Source organism: Castor canadensis, chromosome 4 (assembly GCF_047511655.1).
Source record: "Castor canadensis chromosome 4, mCasCan1.hap1v2, whole genome shotgun sequence".
In the NCBI taxonomy this organism is placed as follows: Eukaryota; Metazoa; Chordata; class Mammalia; order Rodentia; family Castoridae; genus Castor; species Castor canadensis.
Genome location: NC_133389.1, coordinates 131,548,367 through 131,568,199, shown reverse-complemented (window position 1 = coordinate 131,568,199; position 19,833 = coordinate 131,548,367). Strand labels below are relative to the sequence as shown.

Here is a 19,833-nt window from a genome sequence, read left to right as displayed (position 1 = left end):
AGATTCTTATTTAATTAAAAATTATTTTCCTTGATGTTATTTTGTATAATTGGGTTGTTGTAATTAGCCTGTGTTTTTGTATATATTCTACATAATTTTAAAAGTGTAACTTTGTTATGAGTGCCAATGTTCCTATAAGAAGGAATATGTTTTACTTTATAGAGTTATCTATAATAAAAATTTATTGCCAGCTTTCCACAATGTTCATCAAATAAACACCCAGTGGTCATTTCAGTTTCACCCAGTTTTCCCATGATTTCCTAAATTGTTCTTTCTAGGTGATCTCTCTCCTGTTCACTTCTCCAGTATGTTTTTTGTCAACCTTTGAATGTTCATCTCTCATTGCTAACTTTTATATTTCTCAGTATATCTTTTCTGCCACTGAAATAGATACCTACCTGTTCAGCTACCCTTTTAGTAATGAGAATAGTATATCCGAGTACTTTCTGTCCTTCAGCACATTGTACCTGACGACTGAACAGATTTCACTGTTAGGTGATAGAGGCTAGAGCCTTATCTAATGACAAGATATAATTGAAGTAGAACTAGCATTAATCTTGGCCTCAAACTAAGAGAGAATCCACACCTGCCTTTTCTTTTTTGTCATTCATGACAGTAAAATTATTATTTATTGGCAACCAACACCATTATAAATTGCTTTTTTCTCTTTTCTTAGTTCTGCATCTGATCCTTTTCTTTTTAAAAGTCTGTCTAATGATAGGATCTGATAACAATGACTTCATACACGTTTGTCAGGAACACTTCTGGGTCCATTTAGTTTGATTTATTCTCAGTGTTTTTCAGAAACTTATTTTTCATTAATAAGAAAAGTATTCTCTAAGAGACAAGTATAAACAGAAGTATCAAAATAGTATGTGTATTAACACATGCGAATCTCAAGCATGCAGAGACACATTTTCCTTCTGGATCTTGCACACACTTTCTTAACATGAGTAAAAGATAAAACATCTGAGTGCCCACATTGGAAAAGCTTCCCTCAGTGTGTGTTCTTTGGGAATGGTATATTAGGAAAGAATGTGGGCTGGTGGAGTGGCTCAGGTGGTAGAGCATGAGACCTGAGTTCAAACCCCAATACTGCTAAGAAAAAACAAAAAACACATTAGGAAAGAATGTGTTTTAGTTGTAGGTGGAAGAATTAAGAGTAGAAGAGCAATAAGTTTTGATTCTTTCCATAACTTAGATTCCAGACTAAAGAAGACCTTCACAAATGTTTAGATTAAAGATGGTATAGGAAATACCTTTCTCTTCAAACTTCTTGAATCATGATATGGCTAGCTAATATAACATTGCGGTTTAGTCATTTAATTCTAAATAAAGGAAATGGTAATGTTTACATAAGACTTTATTTAAAAATTTCATGGTTTTTATTTCCTTGAAAAGAACTTAGCAAAGGTTTGAAAAACTTGTGTAGAGTAGTGACCTTTTCTTCTTTTCTGTAGTTATACTGTTTTATTCTGGTTCCCTTTGTCTATGCTAGTTATTAGGTTTCAGAGTTCTTAGGGGGCAATTCTGAAATTTAGATTTCTCCTTGGTAAAATGATAGCTGTTTTGAATATTATGGAATGTATAAGCTGAGTGATATCCACATGTATTAGAACACTTATGGAGATGGGTGTTTGAAAATAATTAACAAGTATTTATGAGTTCAACCAGCTGAAAAATCAGAAAAGATCCCCTCTATATTCCTAAGTCGATTCAGCCTATGTTAAAGTACAGTATTCTAAAAGGTAAAATAATGACTTTCATGCACATATAAAATGAGCATAAGTCAAATATAGTATTCAAGTCATGACTTAATGAGGTTACCAGAAGTTTGTTTGGTATGATTCAAAGAGTATTTGAGATATTTAGGGTTTTTTAGGTGAATAAAATTGCCAAGTAAGGTGCAAAACTATTTGTGATGGTTAATTTTGATTGTCAACTTGATTGGATTTGAGCTGCTTAGGAGATTAGTAAAGTACACTTTTATGTTTGTCTGTGGGGGCATTTTGAGAGAGTATTAACTAAGTAGGAAGACCTTCCTGAACATGGGTGGCACTATCCGGTAGTCTGGGGTTCCAGATGTAATAAAAGGGAAGGAAATAAGGAAGACTTACATTCTGCTGTGTTTGCTTTTTGGCCACTGTAAGATGAACTCCTCTTCCACACACTCCTGCTGCTTCTGTGGTGTTCTGTCTTCCCTCAGGCCCAAAGTAGTGGAGCTTGCCAACCATGGACTGAAACTTCTGAAATCAAGAACCAAAATACATCCTTCCTCCCTCAAGTTTTCTCAGATGTTTGTAAGAGCAATGAAAAAAGTCTTAACATACAAATGTCCTACTGATTCATAAGTTGCAGACTTTGATGTTATCCATTGTTCTTCTGGACAGAAATTGATAAACACTTTATTTGTTTATCTTTTGTTGTTTTTTGCAGTACTGGGGTTTGAACTCATGCCCTTGTGCTTGCTAAGCAAGCACTCTACCACTTGAGCCATACCGTCAGCCCTTTTTGCATTAGTTATTCTTTGGAGAGGGACTTGTGTTTTTGTCTGGGGCTGACCTTCTGATCTCAGTCTCCCTAGTAGTTGGGGTTACAAATGTGAGCTACTATACCCACCAATTACTTGCATTTCTTCTGGACAAAATTGACAAATTAACATCTGCTCTTGCAGAGGTTGATAACTGTTGAGCAGTCTGTAGAAAGTGAAAGCTGAAACCCAGTACTACATGAAAAAACAGCTAATACTTTAATATCTCTATTAATAACATACTGAGCAGTATCATATCATTATAAAATCTTAGGATCTAATTTCTGAATCTACATGTTTTGGTAGCCATATTAGTTTTTCCTTAAACTTTCTATTCTAAACTAAGATCAGTTTTTTAAAACATTTTTCATTTTCCAAGCTGAGGATTTATATCCTTAAACCAGAATCCTCTTTTTGAAAGACTTTTTTAAAAATACAGGCATTTTTTTTATTTAAAAATTTAGCAGTTTTGGAAACTGTTTAATATTGTCAGTTGACTAGTTAATGGTAGACCTGTTCATCACTCAGCTAGAAACCACAACCAACATGATGGTTTTATCTACTGTACAGTTTTGGTCAATAATCAATTATAAGATTCACTGATATTTGATATGTAACAACTTAGGGAGCATAAGATGATAGTTCTGTGAATTTGCCTCAACAGTTATCCCTTTATGCATAATTTGGAATTTACTAATTTCATGGAAATGATGATAGAGCATATATGATGCCTTCAGCATGACATCAAGTAAAAGTAAATTATGATAAAAAGACAGTATAAAGTGTGATTAAATCAAATTTGATTCTTCATTTATGAAGAATAAAAGACATATTTAGAGAGTTATCTACCGGGTCAGACTTATAAAGTTTTTCTCACTACAGTTGTGTAATAAGAAATATGAAAATTATTAAAAATAGGGCAGTTGTTTATAAAGTACAAAAGAATTTCAGATATTAAGTCACAAAAATATTCTCTCCACTTTTTATGACAATACCATTTTCACTGTAATTTACATATAATGTGAAAACATGAAATTAGATAATTTTATAAATAATTTGTGATAGCTTATTCTGTCTTACATAACTTTTAAAATTAACTAAATAAAGCTCATTAGTGTCATTTGTGAAGTGGGAAAAATCAAAATTGTTCTCTTTTGATCTTGGTATTGTATGATATTTAGGTAGTATTATGAAGTTCACCTTAATATTTACTATTTTTAATAACTTGGTTAATTCTTTTTTAAAAAACTTACAAGTTAGCTACTCCTTCTCTATCATATTGTGTAAAAATACTGTCAAAGAATAAGGAGAATGCACATGGCCTTTCACAGCAGTTTGGCACACACTGCCCAGGGGGTCACAGCATGCCAGTCTAAACAAATGCAGGATCATTTCTAGAAGCTGAAATGCTGTTTGTGGTTCTGTCTTCTCCGCAGATTAAGGGATTGCTTGATTGTTAAGGTTTGCTGTCAAGCTGGCATATGTTTCTATTAATTAATCAGTTAATTAGAATAGGTGATGGTGTTAATAAATATTTGATAGTTTTGCAGAATCTAATGAACAACTGACTATGTAATGTTTAAGTTAATATAATCTAATATTGTTATGTAATGTCTGGCCTTTTCTACTGGTGAACATTTTCGCTTTAATTCACAGTGTTATTTCATATTCATTAGTCATTCCACTAAAAATTTTCAGGACTTTTTTTTTTTCCACTACTTGGATTTGAACTCAGGGGCTATACCTTGAACCACTCAACCAGCCCTTTTCTGTGAAGGGTGTTTTCCAAGATAAGGTCTAGTGAACTATTTGCCTGGGCTGGCTTTGAACTGTGATCTCTGCCTCCTGAGTAGCTAAGATTATAGGCATGAGCCATGGGCACCTGGCTTCAGAACATTTTTATACCTATGGAAGATGTTTCTTTAGAGTTTTTAGAAATTATGTTATTATTTCTATGTTTTCATATTTAGAATTAAAGGATTACAATAATTTGTACATAATATTTATGACCTAAATATGATTGCAAGATGGGGCTTGTTTCCTAATTTTGGTTTCAATTTTACTAAAAATTGCTTCTTAAGGCTGGACTTAAAAAAAACAAAACAACTGTTTCTTCCTGTCTTTCTTTTTTTGGTATGGTGCTAAGGCTAAAACCTGGATGCCATGCATGCTAGGCGAGTATTTTATCCCTGAGTTAGATCCCCAGTCCTTCCCTCCCTCTCTCCCTCTCTCGATAAAATAAAACTGAGCTTATAATAAACTTTTGTGCTGGTTTTTTTCTGTTTGTTTTTGTATTAGTGGTCTCTTCAGTAACTGTAACAGAAAGGAATATAGGGAGTGACCACTACTTTGTAACTTAAGAAGCTATAGTGACACAATTTAGAAAAAAATCACCTAGTATAGAATTTCTTATTTTCTCTTACCGTATCAGCTCTGAAATATGTCAGTTTTTCTGTTTTCTTCATGTTGATTATTTGCCTTCTAATTTGTTTCTTTGATTTTTATAAAATCAAAGAAATCCAGAAATCTGCTTGACCTAGTTTCCTTTGAAACTAGTAAAACTAGTTTTACTAGTAAAGTAAAACTGAAGTATTCCAGTTTTACTTCAGGTCCAAATACTCTTGGCTTCCCACCACAGTGATTTCCTGTTTTTGCTTTAGCATTTGAATTTGTTCTTTGTGTGATGTCTGTGTCACTGGAGTGGAATTGGACGTGTGCTCATTCATACCTGATTTGTCCTATTGGACAGCATCTGTAATTTTGCGTGGCATTCTGGCAAAAGGGATGGCTACTAACCTTTGCCAGCAGAGTGCACAGGTGCAGTGCACTGGAGAGGACTCTTCTTCCCAGCAGTGCTACCCCTGATGCACTCCCTAAAGGCATTCCCAGTTGTGTGGCGTTTGTATAGAGTGAGATGTTTTTCTACTGTTTCAAACTCTTAAATGTTTTTCTCCTTTCATTTGTTGCTTAAAAGAACGTTTATAATATATAGACAGTTGCTGTTTACCCCTCTCCTCTACCTTTTCTGCTCACCCTCACCTTCTTAAAAAAGGATGAAATTATTGTAGTGGAAACTGTGGTGTTTCATCACAGTAGGAGTTTCTCTAAATTGTTAATTGGACATGACCAGTTTTTGAGTTGTTCAATTCATGCAGTTGTTCAGTTGTTGCTTTTATTCACTGTATTATTTAACACAGAGATACCTTTGGTGTGGATGCAGTTCTGCATATCTACAGGCAGATCTACTGTTTTCCTTTGAGTAACTGTCAGTGGATTTTTATAAGAACAGGATTCTGTAATAAGTTCCCTAATGATAGAGAAAATTAGTTCTATGCAGCTCTCTATGATTGTGATCTTTACCTGCCTACATCTGTTTTGCATAGGTAAAAATATGATAGCAATTTTAGTCAAGTTTTTTTTTTCTTTAAAAATCTTTTTTTGAAGTACTGGGGATTGAACCCAGGGCCTTGCACTTGCTAGGAAAATGCTCTGCCACTTGAACTATACCCCAAACCTTGTTTTTGTTTTTGTTTTCTAAGAATAATTTGTTTTTGAGCTAGGATCTAGCTAACTTTGCTTGGGCTGGCCTGGAACTCGAGATCCTCCTACCTGTGCCTCCTGAGTAGCTGGGATTGTAGGGGTGTGCCACCACCCCCTGACTCTAAAAATTATTTTTATTAAAGGATATTATAGTCTTAAATATATGGGTCAGTATCATAAAGGAATGAATTTGTTCTGTTTATATTTAAGTTGATTTTAGGAAAAGGAGCCCTTAAGAGAAATAGATGGAAATAAACTTATCACATGTAACATTGATTGATTGATTGATTGATTGATTGATTTGTGCTGGAGTTTGAACTCAAGGTCTTGTGCTTTGTAGGCAGGTACTCTACCATTGACCAAAGGCAAGCCCTTGTCATGTATAACTTTTAAAGGCCTGTTTTGTCTTTGTCTCATTAAGCTCTTCTTATTAATGATTTTAATGTATTTGGGAAGTACAAAATGTAGAAAGGAATATATATTTTGAGATTAACCTGAGTGGATAGAAAAGTAAAAAGTGCTCTTTATTTAGCAAGGAAGTTAATATGAAAAATGGCCCAAAAGATGTGTATGATGACAACTCATTGGAGTTGTGTCCTCTTAAAGCTTAAAGAGACATGGTAGACAGTTCAGTGCAGTTGCCTTCTTTGCCAGATGGGAAATAAAATGGTAGTGGGTTTGTGGCAGAGCTTGGGCATCACCCTGTAATGAGTGGTTTCTAGGCCACTGTCTGTCTTTTCAATGATGGAATAAGGGCACTACCTCAGAAAGGGATTTGGAAATCACGCCGGACATTCTACTACAGAGACACAACTTCAGAGTATTTTCAACATAGGCTTTAGAAGCAAATCAGAAAGCCTTGGTATACTCTTTTTGTGAAGACACTGGACATCTGTCCCTGGAGTATTGCAGAGAAATGAGGGTGAGGGATGGAGAGGCTCTTTTCTTCAGTAGAAGTGTATTTTTTTCATTTTTGTACTTCCAGAACTAAAAAAATAATGCTCTAAACAAATAAATTTAATTTCCACTAAATAATAACTTTTGAACAAATGAATAATATATTAACATTTAAGTTATTAGAGACATGCTAGGTTTTTTTTTTTTTAAAGATACCTTTTCAGTACTTAATAGAATATTGCTCCAAATAAGGTACAATGGAAGAGTAGACAGATCATCTGTTCTGTTTTTACATTTTCTTTTCTAGTTGCCTTTTCAGGAGAGTGTGCTCTGGGGCACATTATCTTTTCAGGTGTGAATTGATGCTCAGTTTAGCAGGTAGTTCATTTCCTAATGCAATAAACTTGGTTTCATTGTTTGTATATGTTTTGTTAATAGACTGATAGTCATTTTCGGAGAAAGGAAACTCTCCTTCCTGGAATCTGGTTGTGTTTAATGTTCCTAGTGTGAAAGTCTCAATTTGTTGATCCCCATCTGATAGCAGATAAAATGGTTCTTCTGGGCTAACTCCACTTACTGTTTAGTTTTAACAGCATGCCAGTTCCCAGAGACCTAATGAAAAGAAGTTGCATTCGAATAAGAATATAAAATTAAACCCTTATGACAAGTTTTCCACCAAGTGGAAAACATTAGCAGTGTTCCTTTTATTTTAGAATGTTTATATTAAGTTAGGTCCCATTATTACCTTAATAGGCAGTAATTTTAAGATATGAAAACTACTCAATTAGAAATGATAATAAATTTCCAATTAAAATAGGTATAATAGCTGGAAGTAGTGCTACATGCCTGTAATCCCAGCTCTGTAGGAGGCAGAAGTAGGAAGATCGTGATCTGAGACCAGTCCCAGTTAAAGAGCGAGATCCCACCTGAAAAATAAATTAAAGCAATTAAGGGGCTGGTGATGCAGCTCATGGTAAAGCAGGTGCATGGCCATGAGTTTAAAACCACGGTACCATGAAACATAAAGGTACAGCATGAACTTTGCTGTTACCAAACAAACCAAAATGTGATCCAGTGTGCTATATCTTATTTCTTTTTATTTTTTTAAGTGGAAAAAAAGAGCGGTCATCTCACCCAGCTTTCTTGTCTTCAGCATCTCGATTCCCTCCCAGCCTTGCCTGTTGTCTCAGAAGAGTGGCCATCCTCAGCTTGAGGTTGAGGTTCATCCTGTTCCTCTGTCAGTCTTTCCCTCTCATCTTACTCTTTCCTGTTCTCACTTTTTAAATATAGTTTTAAAATACTTTCCTTAAAACTAAATGTATTCTTTAAAAATGTGCATATCTACATGAAGCTTCATAACAAACACTTCATACCTAACGTGCAGCCTAAGAGTCCACATACCGGTACCTTGAAGTAATTCACTGCCCCCACCCATTTGCCCCCTGTTCCCTTGGTGCCTTACCTGATTTGTAGTTTCTATCCTTTGTATTCTCAGTCTGTGTGCATTAAAAACTTGCCCATAAAAAAACAAAGCCTTCAGAGAATATTTATTTTTATATCTATAGGGTTACCATTTATGAATATTATTTATTCCTAAATACTACACTTAGTTTTTTAACTTGTGGCAGTTCTGGGGTTTTGAACTCAGGGCCTCCTACTTGCTAGCCAGGTGCTCTACCATTAGTTATTTTTTAGCATTTTTTACTCAGAGCCTGCATGAACCAGTCCTCCTACTTATGCCTCTTGGGTAGCTGGGATTTCGGGCCTGAACCACCACACCCACCTTGTTTGTTGGGATGAGGTTGCTAACTTTTTGCCCAAGCTGGCCTTGAATCTCAGTCTTCCCAGTCCCCACCTCCCAAGTGGCTGAGATTTTAGGTGTGAGCCACTGTGCCAGTTTGTACCTTTTGACTTTTATAAAAAGACATTTTTTAGTCTTTATTGACTTGCTCTTTCCTATTCATATTTCTAAGATTCATGTATAATTTTCTATAGATGTAGTTGATTCATTTTTACTGCTGATTGATATTGCATTGTGTGAGTGAGAACAGTTACTCTCTTCGTCAACATTTGGGTTGTTTCCATTCATTTGCCATTTTGAATAAGAGTACTGTACACATTCTTGTATGTCTCCTGCAATATGTGTAAGATTTTTCTCTGATCACAGAAGGGCCAGGCATAGGTACTAGAAATGTTAAGATCTTCATGAGAATGCCAGACTGTTTCCAAGGAGACATTCTAATTGATACTTCACTGTAGTGTGTAAGAATTCCCCTGCTCCTCAGCCTTGCTACATTCCCGGCACACTTCAGTTCATAGTTCCTTGCACTCTTTGCTCAGGTTGTGTGTGGGTTTCATTGGTCTGGAGTGTCCCCTGAGCTGGGAATTGGCCCTGCATGTCTGTTCCTAGGAAACAAGATGAAAATGATTTGTCTGTTATTTAGTCCTAACATTTTCTTACTGGAAAGTTTTGTGGGTTTTTTTTGTTTTGAAGAGAGCTTTACATTGATTTATTTTAGTTTCTTATATTCTTATTTTTAATGGAGAATTTTAAACAGATGCATAGAACAACCAGTATTGTAATTAACTCTATGTGTCCCTATACACATGTCTACAACCATCAACCCATGGTGGCAGAATGGCCCCATCCTTAGCTGTTCTCCGCTTTCCCCAGTCCTTTTTATAGAGAAGGAAATTGCAGGTAGGTCAGTTTACCTGTGAATATTTTAGTATGCTGCTCTAAAACCTAAAGACTTAAAAAAAAAAAACCCAATTCCATTATCTCATCTTAAATAATTCCTTAATATCAAAAAGCCAATTGGTTTCAAATTTCTAATTATTTGATAAGTGTTATAAAATGGCTTTAGTTGTCTATGAGTGTTTTGTATAAACAATATAATTTAAAATTTATGTATAAATTATATACACACAAATTGATTGGCTTATTTGTATCATGATCCACAAAACATGATTGGTTGAGATCCCAAGTGGGTATGGCTATAAAGTCTTTTTAATGTTTTGATTGATTATTGATTTAGTGCTCTGCTTCATTGTGATTATGCAATGTATTAGTTTCTTTGAAATTTACCAAGGTTTACTGTATGCACTGATACACAGGCAGGTCTTTAACTATTTTGTGCTTGCTTGGAAAGAATATGTAATTTTTTGTTTTATTCTGGGATTCTGTGTTCATCCATTAAGTGAAGCTTTTTAATCTTCAATGTCTGTTTCTCCTCTTTTGCACATGCTTTGTTGTGAATGGATTGGGTCTCCCTGTAGCTTCCCATCCTCTGTTACTCAGCGGGCTTCCCTGAGGTGCATTTCAACGTGTTCTGCCTTCTTCAGCCTGTTTCCGTAAACTGATAGTTGGGCTTAGGCAGTGCTTGCATCAGATTCAATTTCTTTTTCCAAGGCTATTCACCGTGAATAGCCCTTTTTTGATCACAAGACTCGATTACTTTTTTGTAATGTTAGCAGCCATCGTATTTGGTGTCTGGACCCCTTAGTTCATTAGAAATTAGGAAATGATCATCTAATTCTGTTACTCCTTTTCATTTCCTACCTGGAATACTTATATACCGAGAAACTTTTTCTCATTTATTATTTGTCTAGCCAGTGGTATGGTTTGTTTATGAAAGATGAGTTCCTGTGTATTTTCCTTTATTTGCTGGTTTTTACTATGGTAAATTTGTTCCCTTTCTTAGTCTAAAGATTATCATTTCTTTGTATTGGTGTAAGCTCACTGATTAAAAAATATTTAATGTTTCCATACATAGCATGTATTATTCTTGTTGTGCAGATCCTCACGTCTTGGCCAGTGGAGGTTTATTCAGGCTCTTTTAGTATGACTATGGTAGTCTTTGATAGCTTTTTAAATAATGGGATGAGATGTTCTAAGCTCACCATGTGTATTTCTCCATTTTTCCAAGGAACCTTAATTCCTTCTGAGGAAAAATGGTATTTGAATTTCACAATCTGTTGGCTAGGACTGTACATTTCTATAGGATCAGACTAGACAATACTTTATTATCATTTTAATGCAACCAGGTAATTTTAAGGTGATAGGAAAATTCTTTGCTGATTATACAATTGTATGAAGGAATTGATTTTTATTACCAAAAAGTTGTTAATATTAAAAAAGTATTTTACAAAATATATCAGCTGAGCTGATAGTATCTTTTGTTTTTTTAAGAAAATGGTGGTGTTTTATTTCTTTTTTCTCCTTTTTTAGTTAGTATAAATTAATTGTACAAAACTGCTTCATTGTGATGCTTCTAAACATGCATGCACTGTACTTGGGGTTAGGTTCACCCTCTCTATTGTACTGTCATACTTCTGCCCCACTTTTTGAGCAGTGTTTAGCAGGTGTCATTGTGTTGTCTTATGTATTTGTATATGTGTTCACCCAGTGTCCTTTCCTCCATCCTGCAGACAGTCCCTATTTTACATTCACATTCCATTATGAGCATTATTATCATTTTAATTTTAGGTCTGGATTCCACATGAGTGAAAACAAATGATGTTTACTTTTTTTTTTTGAGTTTGGCTTATCTCGGTCAACACGGTGATCTCCAGTTCCATCCATTTACCTGCAAACAGCATATTTTCAGACTTTTTTATGGCTAAATAATACTCCACGGTGTATATATACTACATTTTCTTTATCCATCCATCAATTGTTGGGCACTTAGGCTGATTGCATAGCTTAGGTATAATGAATAGTACTGCAACAAACATGGGTGTGCAGGTGTTTTGATTGTATATCGATTTATACTCTTTTGAATTTATGCTCAAGAGTGACATAGGCTGGACACCGGTAGCTCATGCCTGTAATCCTAGCTACTCAGGAGGCAGAGATCAGGAGGCTCATGGTTCAAAGACAACCCAGGCAAATAGTTTGCAAGACCCTATCTCGGGAAAAAAAAAAAAAAACACCTTCACAAAATAAAGGCTGGTGGAAAGTTATGGAAACAGTCAAAATGCCTCACTACTGACGAATGGATTAAGAAAATGTGGTATTTATACACAATGAAATTTTACTCAGCCATGAAGAAGAATGAAATTTTGTCATTTGCAAGTAAATGGATGGAACTGGAGAACATCATCCTGAGCGAGGTTAGCCAGGCTCAGAAGACCAAAAATCATATGTTCTCCCTCATATGCAGACTTTAGATCTAGGGCAAATGCAGCAGTGTTGTAGGACTTGGGTCACATGCTAAGGGGAGAGTGCATACAGGAGGTATGGGGATAGGTAGAAAACCCAAAACATAAAAGTGTTTGATGTCCCCACTGCAGAGGAACTAATACAGAAACCTTAAAAGCGACAGAGGTCAATATGGGAAGGTGATCAGGAACTAGTGAAAAGGTTAGGTAGAGATGAATCTGTTTGTGTTGTAACACATTTGTATATGGAAGCAATGCTAGGAATCTCTCTGTAAAGCTGTCCTTATCTCAACTAGCAGAAATGCTATGTCTTTCTTATTATTGCTTATATGTTCTCTTCAACAAAATTGGAGAAAAGGGCAGAACAGGTTCTGCCTGGAAGTGAGATGGATGGGCGGGGGAGAGGAAACGGGTAGGGGACACAGGGGAGAATGGCCCAAACAATGTATGCACATATGAATAAATGAATAAAAAAATAAAATAAAATAAAGGCTGGTGGAGTGGCTCAAGGTGTAGGTCCCGAGTTCAAGCCCCAGTACCACACACACACACACACACACACACACACACACACACACACACACACACACAAACACACATAAAAAAGCTTGATTTAGTAGGGTCATATGTCCATTCTGGCTGGGGTGAGGTAGCATCTCAATGTCCTTTGGGCTTACAGCTAAGGATATTGAACATTTCTTCATGTATTTATTGACCTTTTGTATTTCTTCTTTTGAGAGCTGTCAAATTTATTTTATCGCTTATTAATTGAATTATTTGTTATTTTGGTGCTTAACTTTTTTGAACTCTTTGAATATTCTGGATATTAATCCTTTGCCAGTAAATAGTTTGCAAAGATTTTCTTCCATTATGCAGGTTGTCTCTTAGTTATAATAATTATTTCCTTTGATGTACAGAAGCTTTTAAATTTGATGCAGTCCCATTTGTCAACTCTTGCTCTTATTTCCTGGGTGGTTGGAGTCCTATTCAGAAAGTATACCTATATCTTTGAGTGTTTTTCTGTATAAATTTTAAGGTTTAGATCTTACATTAAGACAGACTGAGAGATAGGGATCTAGTTTTAGTCTTCTGTATGTAGATATGCAGTTTTCCTAGCACTTTTTCTTTGAAGAATCTGTCTTTTCTTCAATTTCTATTTTGGCACATTTGTCAAAAATCAAGTACCTGTGTCTGTGAATTTATTTCTGGATGTTGTATTCTGTCCCATCTGTTCTTATGTCTGTTTTTGTGACATTACCATGCTCTTTTTGTTACTATGGCTCTGAAGTGTAATTTGAAATCAGATATTTTGACACCTATAGCACTGATCTCTTTGCTCAGTATTGCTTTGGCTATTATGGGTCTTTTATGCTTCCATATGAATTTTAGGATTGGTTTTTCTGCTTCTGTGAAGAGTGACGTTGTGATTTTCCTGGGCATTGCATTGAGTCTGTGTATTGGTAGTGTACCCATTTTCACAGTATTCTGCTGATACACAAGCATGGGGGTCTTTCCATTTTCTAGTCTTTTTTTTCAATTTTCTTTCTTCATTGTTTTCTTTGTAGAGGTCTTTCACCTCCTTATTCAAGTTTATTTTTGACTTCTTTCTTAGCCTGTTCATTGGTGGTGCATCAGTTTTGTTTCCTGATACTTTCCCCAAAGTGTTTATCAGATCTTGGAGTTTTTGGGGGGAGTTTTTAGAATCTTTTAAGTATAGGTCATACCATCTACAAATGGGTATAATTTGACTCCTTCCATTCCTGTTTGTATCCTTTTTATTTCTTTCTCTTGCCTAATTGCACTGGCTAGGAATTCAAGCACTATCTTGAATAAGAGTGAGGAGAGTGGACACCTTGTCTTGTTCCTGACTTTACAAGAAATGGTTTCAGTTTTTCCCTGTTTAGTATGACGATGGCTGTAGGTTTGTCATGTATAGCCTTTGTTGAGATATGTTCCTTTTAGTCTTAGTTTCTTCAGATCTTTTATCAGAAGGGATGTAGAATTTTGCCAAACGACTTTTCTGCATCAATTGAGATGATCATGAGTCTGATCATCTCATGATCTGATGATTATGATGTCCTTGATTCTGTTTGTGTGCTGTGTTACATTTATTAATTTGCATATGTCCAACCATACTTACATGCCTGGAATAAAACTTTGTTCATCTTTTAATGTGTTGTTGAATTTTGTTTGCAAATATTTTATTGAGAATTTTTGTGGTTCATCAGGAAATTGGTCTAGAATTTTCTTTTTGTTGTGTCCTCATCTGGTTTTGGTATCAGGGTAATACTGGGTCATAAAATGCGTTTGGTAGTGTCCCTTCCCTTCCTAATTTATGGAATAGTTTGAAGAGCATTGGTGTTAGTTCTTAAAGGCATACATCGTTTCATGCCCTCCTTGCTTTCAGAGTTTCTGTTAAGAAATCTGGTATTCTGATGGGTTTGCCTTTATATACCACCAGAGCCTCTGTCTGTTGACTCTCGGGGGTTTCTCTGATGCAGTTCATTCATATACTCTCACTGGTTGGAAGGTCACCACAGTAGAGCCAACCAGACTGGCCCTGGGATATCTCAGCTACCATGCTGCTCTCACTATGCTCCCTCACAGTTATAGCAGCAAAGGACCCCATGCTAGTTCATGCTGGCATGTTTCTGTATTCCCAGTCCTGATTTCCTTAGCTCTTCTGGAGGTAGATTGGTATGAAAATGACTGTTCACTTTGGTTTTATCTGTGGGGAGAAATTGCTGGAGGGTATTAATCAGCCATCATCTTGCTCCACCTCCTTGTTGAATTGGTATTAAATGCTGTTGTATTAACTAAAGATAACGTCGTCATGTTGAAACCATATTGCAGACTTTAACCTAATTTTATGTGTTTGTTACTGTCAGGGATTTTAATAGTGGTTTAATAAATATTTCTTTTGTTTTTCCCTGTAGGTTATTTTAGTGTCTGCCAATAAATTGACTCGTTACATAGAACCATGCCAGTTAACAGAAGATTTTGGTGGCAGTCTCACCTATGATCACATGGACTGGTTAAATAAGAGACTGGTTGGTATATTACAATGAGATAAAATGTTATTGCAAATAATTCAGACATTTTGATAACTTTCTTATTTTAATCAACTAAAAATATAGATTGTTTTCCTTTGTACAAAAATGGAGAAGTGCATTGCATACTACATTATAGCTTAATGTTTGAGGACAAATACCCATTTCATCAGAGTTCATGGCCAGATGTTGGGTGTTGGGTGTATGACCTTCAGTGATTTGTTTATCTCTCCATGCCTTAGTTTTCACACCTCTAATATAGTAATAATAATAGTACTGTCTTGTGGGATTGTGGATAAGACAAAATGAATATACTTCTAAAATACTTAGAACAGTGTGCAATGGTGAATAGCACTGTGTGCTAGCTGTTGTCATTACTAGTATCAGTAAAACTTGTAAATGTTTTAAGTGGAATAACAGACTAACACAATATTTTGAGAGACCAACTGGTTGACATACTATTTTCAGCAGGTATTTAAACGTCAGTTTGAGTTATCAACTTGAGCAGTTTGATAGAAAAAGTTTTCCCTTCTGAAAGCCTATCTCCTTGTCTAGATTCCCAATCTGATGCTGTGTTATAATACATTGAACTGCTAAGAGAAAAACCTTCAAATTAACTCAGTTTAGATTAATGTGCTAATTTTATTGGAGAATAATGAAGCTTGGTTATCTCTGAATGGGTATTTCTACCATATTTGGACAGTGATATCAGACAAATGTGTGTCCTCTTTATTACATATGTTGAAACAGATTTGCCTAAATCCCTTTGTAGAAAAATTTGAAGAACTCATGTTAAAATTGTAGCTATTGTTATACTACATACCTATCTATAAAATCCTTAGGTATGATGTAAAACTGATATGGATTAGTGGTAGAATAAGATGAAGAACTGTACTGTAACTAAAATTAAAGGCTCAGAACTGGTCTAAATAGCATTCATGAAGACATAAAATTTGTTATTGGTACAAATGTTTCTCAAACACAAGAATAAAGATAAATGAAGAGTAAAATTAATTTCTTAATGTATTCAAATTTAAAAAATTCCTTTTCCATTAAAACTATTCATTGTTTTGAGATGTGATTTTGTCTTCTCTTGTGTACACTACTATGCTCTGGTAGTTGAATTGCATTGAGTAATTTCCTGGAAAGAAAAGAAAATCCTTACTGACTGTTTGTCTTAACTGAAAATCCTCATTACATATTAATTTTTAAGATTATTCTTAGTATGCTAATAAAATCTCATATTGTAGGTGTTTGAGAAGTTTACAAAGGAATCTACATCATTATTAGATGAACTTGCTTTGATTAACAATGGAAGTGATAAAGGAAATCAGCAAGAGAAAGAAAGGTAGGTGGCTGGTGTATGTAATTACATCCTCAGAAAGTTAGGAATAATCTGTTCAAAGAGACCTGTATTGTTGGTATAAGCTAAAAGCACTACAGTAAATAATTCTCCATTCCATCAAAATTGACATACAATATGAGTGAAAATTGTTTTACACATAAAACATTTTTTGAATTAATGTTTTTTTTTATCATTTTTTTTTTCATTTTTCTTTTATTATTCATATGTGCATACAAGGCTTGGTTCATTTCTCCCCCCTGCCCCCACCCCCTCCCTTACCACCCACTCCGCCCCCTCCCTCTCCCCCCCCTCAATACCCAGCAGTTAAACTATTTTGCCCTTATTTCTAATTTTGTTGTAGAGAGAGTATAAGCAATAATAGGAAGGAACAAGGGTTTTTGCTGGTTGAGATAAGAATAGCTATACAGGGCATTGACTCACATTGATTTCCTGTGCGTGGGTGTTACCTTCTAGGTTAATTGTTTTTGATCTCACCTTTTCTCTAGTACCTGTTCCCCTTTTCCTATTGGCCTCAGTTGCTTTAAGGTATCTGCTTTAGTTTCTCTGCGTTAAGGGCAACAAATGCTAGCTAGTTTTTTAGGTGTCTTACCTATCCTCACCCCTCCCTTGTGTGCTCTCGTTTTTATCATGTGCTCATAGTCCAATCCCCTTGTTGTGTAATGTTTCTTTTAAAAAGCCATTTTTAATGAATATCAATGTGTTTACTTTTTTTGACACTGGAAAACAGTTTTCTACCCTTTTTAATTCTATTGTTTACTGGCAGAGTCTGAAATCAGTTACAGCTTAAAATAAAATGATTATAATTTTATTTAAATACACTAGAACTTAAATGGCTAGCTTGTAGAATTTCCTCTGTCTTTTTAAAATATTTGATATTCATGAGTTTAACTTAAGGAATTCAGTGTTTTATGACACTGGATGAAGTAATAGTTGAGTTGTATTATCTAAATGTAATTACCTAGACTTATCATTTCAACAGATTTCCATTGAACTTTACAACCTTGTTAAGTTTTATTTTTATGTAGGTAGACTAAGTTCCTTTCTGACCAGGTGAAAAACACTTTAAGTAGCAAGTCAGCTCCTTCTGGTCTTTTGATTATTAGTGATCACTGGCACAGTAATTTTTCATTAGGAAATCTGAAAGAATCAACAAGCATCCTCATCATAGCTCCTTTATATCTGACCTTCAATGTACAGTGGAACCTTTATAAAATGCATCTTGTTATTTTATGATTCCAAATAGTTACATACCAAGATCAGAAGGCCATAAGGGGATTATAGTTCATACCAAATGTTGATTCAAACAAGGTCAAGATATGAAAACAAATAGCCTGAATGAAAATATAGTTAAAGTTACCCCAAGCAGTTAGGAACATAACAATCCTAGATACCATATAGAAGTGTAAATATTTAAATAGGTGATTTTTTTGTGTGTATAGCTGTCACACATGCATAATACTATAATACTGTAGTTTAAGAATTAAAAATGTCACACAGTTACTTTATAAAAATTAAGCAAACATCTTTGTTTTCTGATTAGTACATCAGAATAAGTTTATGTTTCTTAGTTACTTTTCTTAGGAAAGATGTCTGAAGAATGTCTACAGAAAGTGTGTTCACGGTCAGAGTTTAAAGCAGTCAGTTTTATTTCTGCCCCTAAGAATAGCTGCAAACATAATAGATGAAGGGTTCTGAGGGATGCACTGCCCCAAAGTCTGTCATTTTGCTTCCTTAGAACGCCCCATACTTAATAGCTACAGGCCTTCTCTTTCTTTAGTAATACCTTGTTCAGTGTTTTGAGAAATACTTTACAAAGGCTGGTTTGCTTGACTACCTGAAGTATTAAAATCTTGCGTTTGTCAATCCTGCCTCAAGACACTCAAGTGTTACTGCTTTTATAGGTAGATAATAAAGTCCCTCCTCTTGCAGATTTTCATCAGCATCATTTATGTCTCTCCTAGGAAGTTTTTAGGTTTCCTGAGATAAGGGCTAGAAGAGTAAATAAAAGTGAAGGAGTTAGCTCAAAGCTGATGTGTTACAGCTTATCGCAGCCTGGTCCTTGGCTTTGATTTGCCAGGTTACTTACCTTCTTAATTTTCCCTTTCCTATAGGTGTTTAAGAAAATAAAGGAATTTAGCTGCACAAGAAATATAATTAGAATGCAGAATATGTACCCCCCCCCACACAAACATATTCACATATACAAACATGCAGTGTCAGATGAAATATTGCAACGATCAAAAGTTGCTGTGCATTAGTAACAGCTCCTTCTCTTGATTGAAGGAGAGCTGCATACATTTTTAATGTTCAGGTTGCTGCATAGTTACAAATTTCATTTTGAAACATATTCAGTAGATAAATATGAAAAAGGATTCTTTTGATAACTTAAATAATAGTATAACTAATGACAATAAACTATGTTTCCAAGTAGTATGATTTTGTGATTTAAAAATTTTATGATTTATTCCATTGTATTTCTCAGGTTACTAGTATTTAATTTTCTCTAATAGGCTTCCTATGTTTATGAGAAATTAGCATGGTAGAATAGAAAGCTTCGGGTTTTCATACTATGTATCCCTGTTTTGATACTATGCATAAGGGAATTTCTTAAGTATATTGGGCAGAAATACTATAGCTTTTAAAATTTACCCTCTTGGTGCTTGCCAGGTCTGTCGATTTAAACTACCTTCCATCGGTTGATCCTGAAACAGTTCTTCAGACAGGTAATATGAAAAAGCATATTTATTAGTGATAATAATAGTCCAGTAAGCCACTAGGGTTGATTGGTCCTTTAAAAACCATTGTTTCAGGAGGTATGTGGTACACGTGGTAAGAATTTGAAGGAAAATTTTTTGGCTTAACCTAACAATGTTTTAATATACTTTATAGTATTAAAGAATTAATAATGATAAATTTTCTCTCCCATGAAATACTTGTGTCTACTTCCTATTTTGAAAAATGGAAATAGAAATTTATATTTCATTGGGTTGCTACGAGGATTATTGAATAAAACTGTGTGTCATCCATTATGTTTTCAAATTTCATTCTTCTGGCAACCCTTTGAGATAAAATAGTATTATTTTTCTGTTCTGTACTTGAGGAAGCCAAGGCTTAGGACTTTTTAAAAAATGACTTGTTCCACATCAAGTATGTGTCAGGCTCTATTATTATGTTCAAAACAGGTCTAAATGTAGAGACTAGGTATCCTATTTCGTAGTCCTCTATCTAAAAGCACTTACCCTGCACAGTGGCCTTGCACACGGTGAGTACTTGGGGCTGCATGATGT

At 34.9% G+C, this 19,833-nt stretch overlaps 1 protein-coding gene across 2 annotated transcripts in view; it reads left to right on the top strand.

The window, feature by feature from the left end:
- The window catches only part of Sestd1 (SEC14 and spectrin domain containing 1), a 99,148-nt gene that overhangs the window by 47,545 nt on the left and 31,770 nt on the right, over positions 1-19,833 (top strand). For both annotated transcript variants that reach the window (XM_074071195.1, XM_074071196.1), the window contains 3 exons: positions 15,067-15,180; positions 16,431-16,528; positions 19,214-19,269. In XM_074071195.1, the coding sequence (XP_073927296.1) occupies positions 15,067-15,180; positions 16,431-16,528; positions 19,214-19,269 (268 nt within the window). The remainder of the gene's footprint in view (positions 1-15,066; positions 15,181-16,430; positions 16,529-19,213; positions 19,270-19,833) is intronic.